Source organism: Bufo bufo, chromosome 4 (genome assembly GCF_905171765.1).
Source record: "Bufo bufo chromosome 4, aBufBuf1.1, whole genome shotgun sequence".
NCBI classification, from domain to species: domain Eukaryota; kingdom Metazoa; phylum Chordata; class Amphibia; order Anura; family Bufonidae; genus Bufo; species Bufo bufo.
Window position 1 is genome coordinate 131602619 of NC_053392.1, and position 13091 is coordinate 131615709.

The 13091-nt window shown below is 46.0% G+C and overlaps 1 protein-coding gene across 4 annotated transcripts in view; it reads right to left on the minus strand.

The window, feature by feature from the left end:
• The window catches only part of GIGYF2 (GRB10 interacting GYF protein 2), a 190457-nt gene that overhangs the window by 58061 nt on the left and 119305 nt on the right, over window positions 1–13091 (minus strand). For all 4 annotated transcript variants that reach the window (XM_040427902.1, XM_040427904.1, XM_040427900.1 and 1 more), the window contains 2 exons: window positions 2277–2424; window positions 2023–2183 (listed from right to left, as the gene is read on the minus strand). In XM_040427902.1, coding sequence (XP_040283836.1) covers window positions 2023–2183; window positions 2277–2424 — 309 coding nt within the window. The remainder of the gene's footprint in view (window positions 1–2022; window positions 2184–2276; window positions 2425–13091) is intronic.

Consider the following 13091-nt stretch of genomic DNA (forward strand, 5'->3'; position numbering starts at 1 on the left):
TGGAGTTTCTACTCTAGGGGTGCATCAGGGGGGCTTCAAATGGGACATGGTGTCAAAAAAACCAGTCCAGCAAAATCTGCCTTCCAAAAACCATATGGTGTTCCTTTCCTTCTGTGCCCTGCCGTGTGCCCGTACAGCTGTTTACGACCACATATGGGGTGTTTCTGTAAACTACAGAATTAGGGCCATAAATAATGAGTTTTGTTTGGCTGTTAACCCTTGCTTTGTAACTGGAAAAAAAATATTAAAATAGAAAATCTGCCAAAAAAGTGAAATTTTGAAATTGTATCTCTATTTTCCATTAAATCTTGTGCAACACCTAAAGGGTTAACAAAGTTTGTAAAATCAGTTTTGAATACCTTGAGGGGTGTAGTTTCTTAGATGGGGTCACTTTTATGGAGTTTATAATCTAGGGGTGCATCAGGGGGGCTTCAAATGGGACATGGTGCCAAAAAAAGTCCAGCAAAATCAGCCCTCCAAAAACCAAACGGCGCACCTTTCACTCTACGCCCCGCTGTGTGCCCGTACAGTAGTTTACGGCCACATATGGGGTGTTTCTGTAAACAGCAGAGTCAGGGCAATAAAGATACAGTCTTGTTTGGCTGTTAACCCTTGCTTTGTTAGTGGAAAAAATGGGTTAAAATGGAAAATTAGGCAAAAAAATGAAATTCTCAAATTTCATCGCCATTTGCCAATAACTCTTGTGCAACACCTAAAGGGTTAACGACGTATGTAAAATCAGTTTTGAATACCTTGAGGGGTGTAGTTTCTTAGATGGGGTCACTTTTAGGGAGTTTCTCCTCTAGGGGTGCATCAGGGGGCTTCAAATGGGACATGGTGTAAATAAACCAGTCCATAAAAATCAGCCTTCCAAAAACCAAACGGCGCACCTTTCACTCTACGCCCCGCTGTGTGGCCGTACAGTAGTTTACGGCCACATATTGGGTGTTTCTGTAAATGGCAGAGTCAGGGCAATAAAGATACAGTCTTGTTTGGCTGTTAACCCTTGGTTTGTTAGTGGAAAAAATGGGTTAAAATGAAAAATTAGACAAAAAAATGAAATTCTCAAATTTCCTCCCTATTTGCCAATAACTCTTGTGCAACACCTAAAGGGTTAACAACGTATGCAAAATCAGTTTTGAATACCTTGAGGGGTGTAGTTTCTTAGATGGGGTCATTTTTGGGTGGTTTCTATAATGTAAGCCTCGCAAAGTGACTTGAGACCTGAACTGGTCCCTAGAAATTGAGTTTTTGTAAATTTCGGAAAAATTTCAAGATTTGCTTCTAAACTTCTAAGCCTTAGAACATCCCCAAAAAATAAAATATCATTCCCAAAACAATTCAAACATGAAGTAGACATATGGGGAATGTAAAGTCATCACAATTTTTGGGGGTATTACTATGTATTACAGAAGTAGAGAAACTGAAACTTTTTTTCAAATTTTTGTTAAATTAGGTATTTTTTGGTGCAAAAAAAATTTTTTTTTTGACTCCATTTTACCAGTGTCATGAAGTACAATATGTGACGAAAAAACAATCTAAGAACGGCCTGGATAAGTCAAACCGTTTTAAAGTTATCAGCACTTAAAGGGACTCTGGTCAGATTTTCAAAAAATGGCCTGGTCCTAAGGTGTAAAAAGGCTGTGTCCTTAAGGGGTTAATATTCACCAGGACAGACCCTTTTAAAAAGGTAGAATATGTATTAGATGTACCAAAATAAGTGTGCACAGGTTTCAGGTGCCTATTCAAAAAGTACAAGCTATAGTGCCTTTTGGTTTAATAGCCTAGTCATCCCTTGACTTCTTTGCACTGCATTTAACATCACATGCTATAGCAGACACGTGTGCTTAATGTCACTTTTTTCACTGATACAGCAGACCTCTAGAAAAGATTAGCAAATCTCCAAGATGCCTCTCAAAACTAGGATCCAGTAAGAGGAAGATAATTATAAAGAAAAAAAAGGAAAAGAAAAACTAACAATAAAAGTTGTCCATGCAAACAAAGTAAAGTAGGGTCACTTACTAGTCTTGGAGCTGGAGGTGTGATAAAAGGAACTCTACCCCATAACTTAATGAGGTCTCCAAGAGGCTGAAAAGTTTCATCACATACTCTCCTTAACAACAACGTCATGGGAAAGTAGCCGGCTTGATACCATTCTGCCATCTCTCGATTACTGAAGGGACCTATGAAAAAGATTGGGACCTTGTGTTAGACAATCATCACATCATTACATGGTGTAGCGGAACAAGTGTAAGGGGTACTTATCAAACACTCACCCTGGATCTCTCCCTGTGGATCTTTGTAGTACCATTTCTGCTGGTTTTCTGGAGAATGCCCTTTTACTCGGTGATCTGGTGCTTTTCCTGTTAATCTCTCATCATCTAGCGCCCCGTCCTGCAGGTACGCCACCATCTGTTGTGCTTGCTGTAGAAGAAATGTTCTTTAGCATAATGTACACTGTATGTGAATGATATAATGGCGCGGCTACCCTGTAATTATTATGATACACGCAAGTAACATGCTGTAGCTAAGAAGAATTTGCCGCTTTGCACAAAGCCATCACAACAATGGTTTATAACAGCTTCACTTGTGATAATACTATCGGTTTACTTTCCTAGCAAGTATAGGGCATTTCTCGATTATGCCTCAAAAATATAGAAAAATCCTCTCAACCTTTACTTTTGTGACAATACAATGACATGTGAGAAAATTGAGAATTTGACTTCAGTCAAAAAACAAAACAAAAACAAAAACTACCAACCTAAATCAAACTTAAATCAATTACAATGAACACCATACTGTCAAAATCTCATCTAGAGTGGTGACAAATTGTTTCATAAGACCTATTTTAATGAGCAATGGTGGATTTAGCACCTTCCAGGGATCCATCAGTGACCCCCCATTTGAAGTTGTTTCACCCCACAGAGAACGCTGTCCCACCTGTGGTTGTACCTTTGGTGCTCATGCTATCCCAATGGCAAAGATAACAAGGAAATAGATAAGCGAATCAGTTCTAACAAATCATATTGGTCTCATCAGCAGGGCTTCTTCACCTGTCAGGACAGTGCTCCAGATGGTGACCAAAATGGTCGCTAATGCGACTCAGTATTGCAAAATATCAAGAAGACTTTTTAGTCTTGTTGCCAATTACGACTAGACCCACCGTTGCATTGCAGTTGAATAATGTGGTGGGGCACGGGAATCGATTGTTCCCTGCCCCGCCAATCACCCTCACAGGCCTGAGGCCTGCGAGTCAGTAAATCCAGGCGCAGGCGGGCGAGAGGACTAGGGTTGTTTCGGGTATCGAATGTTCGATACCCAATAAATACTTTTATGCCAGTATCGATTCGGTATTAGGATGTTAATTTTTTTAGATACTAGACCCTCCTCTTATGGCGCTCGGTGAGCGCGCAGACCATGCAGAAGGAGGGAGGGAGTCCCTCCCTCCTATGATGCAGCTGCGCTGAGCCCAATGGAGTGAGTGGGCTCTGAAGCTGCCCGCACCACTGCCACCAATGAATGTGCCACTATTAATTAAAGCAGGAGGCGGGACGGGGGACAGAATACACTACTGCGCCGTCTGAGCTAGTGAGCTCGGCGAACGGCAGCAGCCTCCTCCTACTGAGTGTCCTCCCCAGAGTCAAGCAGCCAGCATAACAAGTGACTTGCTACTGTGCCATCAATGATGATTAACCTTTAATACAAATACAGGAGGCGGGTGCATTGGGGGACGCAGGATGCATTGGGGGACACAGCACCATGGGTATATGCCCAGCTGCCACTAGAAGGCTGACACTAGAAGTAAAAAAGTGTTGGCTCCTCCTATCTGGGCTATACCCACTGCACATGCAGGAGCAAACCAGTGGGTAGAAAAGCAGTAGGAGCATAACTGAAAAAAAATAAGAAGCCAACAAGTCCTAAACTAAAGAGGATCAACAGAGAGGCCACGAGAAATGGATTTTACGGGTAGTACAAAAATCCAGTTTTCTCGTGAATGGCATTGGGGGACACAGCACCATGGGACTTTCTAAAGCAGTCCACGAGGGAAGGCAGAAAATAGCCATGCAACGCAACTAACTCACGGCTGCTTGCAGAACCCTGTGACCCAAACTGGCGTCAGCAGAAGCCAAGTAGTGGATGTGGTAAAACTTGGAAAACGTATGGACAGAGGCCCAGGTGGCAGCCTTGCAGACGAACAGCCCAAGGAGCCCCGACCACCCTAGTTGAGTGAGCGGTCAACCGAAAGGGAGGAACACTACCCTTTGCAACAAAGGCTTCCTTGACAGACGACCGAATCCAACGGGATATGGTGGCCTTGGAGGACCTTGTGAGGGTCCTCAGGGACAACGAAGAGGGAGTCCGACCGGCGGAAGGACTCAGTCAACCGAAGGTAGAGGCGAAGTGCCCTAACCACATCCAAACGGTGAAGTGAACGCTCTCTAGGCTGAGAGGGGTTAGGGCAGAAGGATGGAAGGACAATCTCCTCATTAATGTGGAATGAGGACACCACCTTAGGGATAAAGGAAGGGACCGGATGCAGAACCTCCTTGTCCTGATGAAACACCAGGAAAGGGGACCTGCAAGAGAGCACAGCAAGTTCAGAGACTCTGAGGATGGAAGTAATTGCCACAAGAAAAGCTACCTTAAAAGAAACAAATGGAAGAGAGATATCCTGCAAGGGCTCAAAGGGAGAGGCCTGTAGAGCGTCAAGAACAAGGTTCAAGTCACACGGTTCGACAGGAGAACGAAAAAGGCGATGAGCAACCCCCTGGAGAAAGGTTCTCACTTGGCGGCAAGAAGCCAGGGGTTTCTGGAAGAGAACAGACAGGGCCGAAATCTGACCCTTGATAGAGGCCAGCCGACGACCCTTGTCAAAAACACCCTGGAGAAAAGATTCTAGGAATAGAGAGGTAGAGAGGGTGAAACTGACCAGCTTCACACCAGGAAAAATAAGCTCTCCAGGTACAGTGATAAATCTTTAATGATTGGGGCTTGCGTGCGTGGAGCATATTCTGGATAACCAGAACCTCAGGACCACGGTTTTAAAAGCCACGCCGTTAAACTCAGCCGAGGTAAACTCTGGTGGAGGAGCGGACCTTGGGAAAGGAGGTCGGGACGTAGAGGAAGAAGCCACGGAGCGTCGGTGAGCAGAAACAGAAGATCCGTGTACCACGTTCTGAGGCCAGTACAGAGCTGCGTTGGCGACTGAGGGAGTCTGCTGCCATATTGTCGACCCCGGGGATATGAACTGCGGAGAGGACCGGAACAAAGTCCTCCGCCCACCGTAGTATGCGTGAGGCCTCTTCCATGACCCTCACGCTTCTGGTGCCCCCTGGTGGTTCAGATGAGCCACCGCAGTGTAGTTGTCCATCTGGATCCAGACCGGGAGACCGGTGTGAAGGTCTGTCCAGTGGGAGAGAGCCAGAAAAATCGCCGTGAGCTCCAGGATGTTGATGTGCATGTATACTCCACCGCTGACCACAGGCCCTGAGCAGTGAGGGACCCGAAAACAGCAACCCAACCAATCAGGCTCGCAACTGTGGAAATCACCCGCCAACGTGGGGGAAAAAAGGACTTGCCGAGAGAGCGCGTGCGAGGTCGCAGCCACCAGCACAACTCCTTGCGGACAAGAGAGGAAAGTCAAACCAGGTGGTTGTCCCAGCTGGACAGGATCGCCAGCTGAAGAGGCTGTGAGTGGAATTGTGCAAAGGGGAATTGTGGAAACCATCTGGCCCAGAACCTGCATGCACGTCCGGAGAGGCAAGGGGAGGTGGGGGCGGCGGCTTGCAAAGGCGAGCCACTCCATCTCAGAGAGCTATTACCTTGTCCCAGGGAAGGAACACTCAACAGAGGAGAGTGTCGAATATCATGCCCAGGAAATCCATCCTCTGGCGGGGAACTTGGGAGAGTTTACCAACCACCCAAACTGAGACAGGACCGACAGGGTGAGATGGACGCTGGCCAGGTTGTCCTGTAGGGACGGAGCCTTCACCAGCAGATCGTCCAGGTAGGGAATCACCGCCACTCCCCGAGTACGGAAGAGAGCGATAAGAGGAGCCAGGACCTTCGTGAAGACCCTCGGGGAGGACACTAAACCGAAGGGTAGAGCCATAAACTGGAAATGCAGAGAACCCACCGCAAATCGAAGAAACCTCTGATGGGCCAAAGCAATGGGGACGTGAAAGGTATGCGTCCTGTATGTCGATAAACGACAGGGAGGCAATTACTGACCTGAGCGACTCCATGCGGAAGTGTCAGGTTTTGACAAGGCGGTTGAGCGCCTTCAGATTCAGGATAGGGCAGAGGGAACCGTCCTTCGGAACAGTGAAGAGATTCGAGTAAAATCCCTGGAAGCTTTCCGAGTCGGAGACTGGAACGATTACTCTGAGGGATTGAATGGCCTGAAATAGATCTGCCGCCTTTGAGGGAGACGCGACATGAAAAACCGACCCGAAAGGAGGATGGAAAACTATCTTGTATCCAGAGGAAACTACCTCCAGAACCCATGCGTCGTCCATGCTGGCGCGCCAAAACTCCTGAAAGGCGAGCAGGCGGCACCCCACCCGCGGCAAAGTGCAGCCATGCAGAAGAGGTTTTTGCAGACTGGGGTTTTGAAGGCTTGGGTCGAGAATGCCAGGACTTCTTGTCCGAGCGAGAGGAGGAGTCCCGAAAGGAATGAAAATTTCTGGACCGCGAAGCCGCCAAGGAAAGGAAACGAGGGTGGCTTTGGAGGAGAGAGCTTTTTCCTCCCGTGGCTTCGGAAATAAGTTCCCCCAAGCGTTTCTCAAATGAAAAGGGAGATAAATGAGCACCTTCTTGGAGGCAGCATCTGCAGCCCCTGTATGGAGCCAGACCGTACGGCGGATGGCCGCAGAATTAGCATCCACCCTGCTAGATCGGCGAGCCGATTCCAGGGAGGCATCACATAGGTATCAGGATGCCTGAAGAAGCTGAGAGGCAAGAATGGAAGCCTCTCCTTGAGCAGAATCCGGCAGGGACCGGAAGAGATGCTTGGCCCAGACCACACAGGCTTTAGCGACCCAGGAGGTGGCAAAAGCAGGCTGAACAGCGGAGCCTGCTGCCACAAAAACGGACTTTGCCAAGGAGTCAATCGGCTTATCAGCGGGATCCGACAAGGAAGCCACGTCAGACAAAGGAAGGGTGGGGGCCTTCGCTAAACAGGCCACCTGAGGGTCAACCATATATAGATCTGTAAATAAGGAGTGGACACACTTAAATAAATAGATAATACTTGCTCCGTAAATCTTAGGCTACTTTCACACTAGCGTTCGGGGCTCCGCTTGTGAGTTCCGTTTGAAGGCTCTCACAAGCAGCCCCGAACGGATCCGTCCAGCCCTAATGCATTCTGAGTGGATGCGGATCCGCTCAGAATGCATCAGTTTGGCACCGTTTGTCCTCCGCTCAGCAGGCGGACCCCTGAACGCAACTTGCAGCGTTCGGGTGTCCGCCTGGCCGTGCGGAGGCAAACGGATCCGTCCAGACTTACAATGCAAGTCAATGGGGACGGATCCGTTTGAAGTTGACACAATATGGCTCAATTTTCAAACTGATCCGTCCCCCATTGACTTTCAATGTAAAGTCAAAACGAATCCGTTTGCATTATCATGAACAAAAAAATGGTTCATGGTAATGCAAACGGATCCGTCTGTGCAGATACCAGACGGATCCGCACCTAACGCAGGTGTGAAAGTAGCCTTAGTCTTGGGCTAATTTAGTTATGACCACATATGTGGTTGCACGTGGCCACGGCTTGTATGTCCAAAGAAATTCATATGTGTTTCATATAATATTCAAATATGTTCATAATATACCATACACATAATATTCAGAGTCTTCCTGTCAGATTCTTCAATGTTAATTATATCCCCTTGATATAAACAAATTGGGGTATATTACTTCACATCAGCTCCTGCTGTATTATATGTACGGTCCCGTTTTACTGCCGGTATAGTGGTACCGTATTTAATGCCAATATTTGTGAGGCAAGTACAAGGTGTTCATAGGTAATAAGTGTTGGTTACTTAACCACCCTTGAATCAGCAGCGATCCCTTTATTTTGTATTGTAGAGGAGTAGCGGCGGCCGCTTGGTTCAGCTGGTTAGTCAGCGTCACGTCCCACGTGATCGGGTAGGAGCTGCTTCTGATCTCGCCTTGTTATGCGGTAGTATCTTGCGCATTCAAGTCCCACTATGTTGGTGCATATGCTGCAAGCCTGGCGGTGAAATTGGTAATATTAAGTTCACTGGAGAGTCCATCTCCTTCCTCAGTGGTGAATATTTGAATATCTTTTCCCTGATTTAAAGGGTGTTTGCTTAATAAGGGGGCGGTATTACTTGTGTCTGATTTTTATCTCAAATTGTGGATCGGGTGATCCCTGTTAGGAATTAGATGTAGTGTTCCTCATACATCCAATATTAAAGTATAACTGTCATATATATTTTTTTCCATATTTTGATAAAGGTGATTAGTATCACCTTAGTGGCCATCTTCAAATTTTATATTAATTCTTCCTAAACCCTTAAAATCATTCAATTTGTCCCCCATAGCGCCTATTCTCACCTTACCCTAAAACTACGTTGCTAGGAGAGGTCCGTCTATCTGTTGGCTGCGCTGGAGGACGGGAGACGCTCGATCAGGCTGCACTGCTACGTGCTCATTTATCTCCCTTTTCATCCATTCCCGGAAGTGAGAACGCTGTACAGCCGAGTCTCGCCGAGTCCTGCCTCAGATCCGATGGTATATTCTAACCCCCAGGCGTTCCCATGGTGACAGGGACGCTTGCCTGGGGGTTAGAATATACCATCGGATCTGAGTTTTCACGATCTCAGCTAGATCGTGAAAACTCAAATACGATGGTATATTCTAAACCCGAGGCGTTCCCATGGTGATGGGGACGCACCTCTGACAGGGCGCTTCCATCCGTGGCACCCGAGGGGTTAATTGCGCGGACGGTAGCTCCCTGTCCGAGGTCGGGTGCCTTCTACAATGTTTACATTCGTGGGCAGTGTGCCCCCCCTCCTCCCCAGTATTAAAGGGACACTGACAGGCCGTTAGAGCATATAAAGTGACATATATTCTTCTATTGGTCTTAATATGCTTAATTAAACTATACCATTATGACCCCTCGCTGCCTTTCTTTTACTTATAAAAAGTGTTTTTATCAATATGCAAATTACCTTACTTTGTGCCCAAGGGGCCGTCTCCTACTTCTGCCCAGCTCATTAGTATTCAATGCACTGGGCGGCTTTTTTTTCTCCCGACGCAGTGAAATCCAGCGCATGCCCAGTACTATGTTCTACTGGAGCTGGAGGGTGCCAGGGACCTTACCCGGCACAGGCACGGAGCGACAAGATGAGGCTGATGCCAGGAAGATAGCACTCGGCATGCGCAGGATTTCACCGCATCGGGAGAAAAAAAATGTAAACATTGTAGAAGGCACCCGACCTCGGACAGGGACCTGCCGGCGCGCAATTAACCCCTCGGGTGCCGCGGATGGCACGCCCTGTCAGAGGTGCGTCCCCATCACCATGGGAACGCCTCCGGGTTAGAATATACCATCGGATCGGAGTGTATGTGATGGAAGGAGGAGGGGGGCGTGTTTAAGTGGGGAGAGGTCCGAATGGTTGAGGTGCAGAAGCTCGTTCATGAGAGGAGCTGAATGCATTGTGGGTAGTGAAGGCAGGCTGGCTTAGTCTCAGGGTGAGGGCATCGGTGGCCATCTTAACAAGAGAATGAGATTGTAATTTTGTGCAGACTGGTTGCTAAGGGCTGAATCTTATTAAATATGGGGTAAGTCTAATAGTCATTGATTCAGGAATATCCTGTTGTTATTAGTAACTACATATCTGAAAATTCAAATTTTGGTCTAAATGTGAAGTTATCCTTTAAACACCTCTATAACTCCTCTTTCTTCCAATTAAAAGCCATGTATGAAAATTACAATATAGAAAATGAATAATAATGACCAAAGAAACCAAAATAAAAAAAATCGCATGTGCGTTAGTAATGCGTTCTGTATTATTTTTCTTAAATATTTGCATCTCTAGTAACTCCTTACTATTGTTTCATATATTGAGACAACAATCTGCTAATATGCATAAAATAACAAATACATATTAATGAATATAAAATTGCAACTAGCTTTTTTCGTTAATTGTTACTGCCTCCCGACCATCCTATTTCTGGATGGGGATATTGTGTGTGAATATGATCCTATATTGATGTTGTGGTTTTGTTGCGTTTTTTATATTGCGGTTTTGTTGCGTTTTCTATATGTACCATTCCATCTATTTCTATTGTGCTTTGGTTATCCTCTGGTGGCAATGACAAGTTAAAAACTTTGTTTTCACCTATTTGTAAACTTTTCAGATATTTGCGCAATTGCCAAACAAGTGAATCGATCAAACCGCGAAAATGTCACAAAGGCCAAGAGAATCTAGTAGGACTATTTTCAGATGTGTAGATAAGGGGGTGAGGGCCTGTCTAGGAGGGGAGATCGAGGTGCTGGTAGACAGCTGGACCTCGATGTCCCGTCCCCGTTCAGGCACCCACCCCACATCATAGGAACCCAAAAAGCTCCATATCAGCATTGAGACCACCGTGGATCAAAGTGTCAAATTCAAAAATCTTCCTCGACTCTGCTCTAGATATATTTCCTATATAATCACTAGGGATAGACCGATTATCGGTTTGGCCAATATTATCGGCCGATATTGAGGATTTTGACCGTTATCGGTATCGGCATCTATTTTGCCGATATACCGATAACGTATTGGGAACACAGAACGCGCTGCTCTCAGCGCGTTCTGTGTTCCCTCCGCAGCACAGGGGAGAAGGAAGCAGTGTCTCCTCCCCCTGTGATGCTGCTGCCGCTGCCTCCAATGACAGGACGGAAGACAAGAGGAGGGGAGGGGCTGTGGCCGCTGCGCCACCAATGAAGATGAGTCTTTCATTAATTCAAATACAGGAGGCGGGAGCTGGCTGCAGAATCACATAGCCGGCTCCCGACCTCTATGAACGGCAGCTGCGGTCCAAGGTAGTTAACCTCTTAGGTGCCGCGGATCGCAGCTACCGCTCATAGAGGTCGGGAGCCGGCTATGTGATTCTGCAGCCAGCTCCCGCCTCCTGTATGTGAAAGAGAGGTATCTTTATTGGTGGCGCAGTGCGCCCCCCCCCCCCTCAAGCAGTGCGCCCCCCCACCCCAATAGTAAAAACATTGCTGGCGCAGTGCGCCCCCCCCCCCTCAAGCCCCCTAGTATTAGTCATTGGTGGCGCAGTGCGCCCCCCACCCCCATCCCAATAGTAAAAACATTGGTGGCGCAGTGCGCCCCCCCCCAGTTCTAATCATTGGTGGCAGTGGCCACAGGATCCCCTCTCCCCTGCTCCTCCTCTGATCGGAGCCCCAGCAGTGTAAGCCTGGGGCTCCGATCGGTTACCATGGCAGCCAGGACGCTATTGAAGCCCTGGCTGCCATGTTCAGCTCCATGCTGCTGTGTGCACAGAGCACAGGGCAGCAGGGAGAGTGCGAGATCCTATTCACTCTGATAGAGATCTATCAGGGTGAATGGGACAAGGGTTCTAGTCCCTAAGGGGGCTAAAAGTTAGTAAAAAAAAAAAGTATAAATGAAAAAGATTTACAAAAAAATTAAAATAATACACGTTAACAATAAACATTAATTTTCAGCAGATTTGTGTAGGAAATTTTTTTTTTCCTCAAAAATAAAAATACCCAGAATGTCGGTATAAATTATCGGCTATCGGCCTGAAAGTTGACAAATTATCGGTATCGGCCCTAAAAAATCAATATCGGTCGATCCCTAATAATCACCACCCCTCCATTGTCTTTTTATCTTCTCGAAGGCCACAAAGGTGAGTAATGTTGGATCCTTATAAGACCACCATAACAATATATGAAACAATAGTAAGGAGTTACTAGAGATGCAAATATTTAAGAAAAATAATACAGAACGCATTACTAACGCACATGCGATTTTATATTGTTACTTATATATTTTTGGTTTCTTTGGTCATTATTATTATTCATTTTCTTAATTGTAATTTTCATACATGATTTTTATTTGGAAGAAAGAGGAGTTATAGAGGTGTTTAATATTGGATGTATGAGGAACACTACAGCCAATTCCTAACAGGGATCACCCGATCCACAATTTGGGATGAAAGTCAGACACAAGTAATACCGCCCCCTTATTAAGGAAACACCCTTTAAAACAGGGAAAAGATATCCAAATATTCACCACTGAGGAAGGAGATGGACTCTCCGAAACGCGTCTGGTGATAATATATAGACAGAGGGGCGTTCCAAATATTGACTGCAGTCCAACCTGGATTATATACCACTTCACATTGGGTCCCTAGTGAACTTAATATTACCAATTTCACCGCCAGGCTTGCAGCGTATGCACCAACATAGTGGGACTTGAATGCGCAAGATACTACCGCATAACAAGGCGAGATCAGAAGCAGCTCCTACCCGATCACGTGGGACATGACGCTGACTAACCAGCTGAACCAAGCGGCCGCCGCTACTCCTCTACAATACAAAAAGGGATCGCTGCTGATTCAAGGGTGGCTAAGTAACCAACACTTTATTATTACCTATGAACACCTTGTACTTGCCTCACAAATATTGGCATTAAATACGGTACCACTATACCGGCAGTAAAACGGGACCGTACATATGATACACCAGGAGTTGATTACAAGTAATATACCCCAATTCGTTTATATCAAGGGGATATAATTATCATTGAACAAACTGACAGGAAGACTCTGAATATTATGTGGATGGTATCTTATGAACATATTTGAATATTATATGAACAACATATGAATTTCTTTGGACATACAAGCCGTGGCCACATGCAACCACATATGGGGTCATAACTAAATTAGCCCAGGACTAAGATTTACGGAGCAAGTATTATCTATTTAAGTGTGTCCACTCCTTATATACAGATCTACAGTCGTGACCAAAAGTTTTGAGAATTACATAAATATTGGAAATTGGAAAAGTTGCTGCTTAAGTTTTTATAATAGCAATTTGCATATAC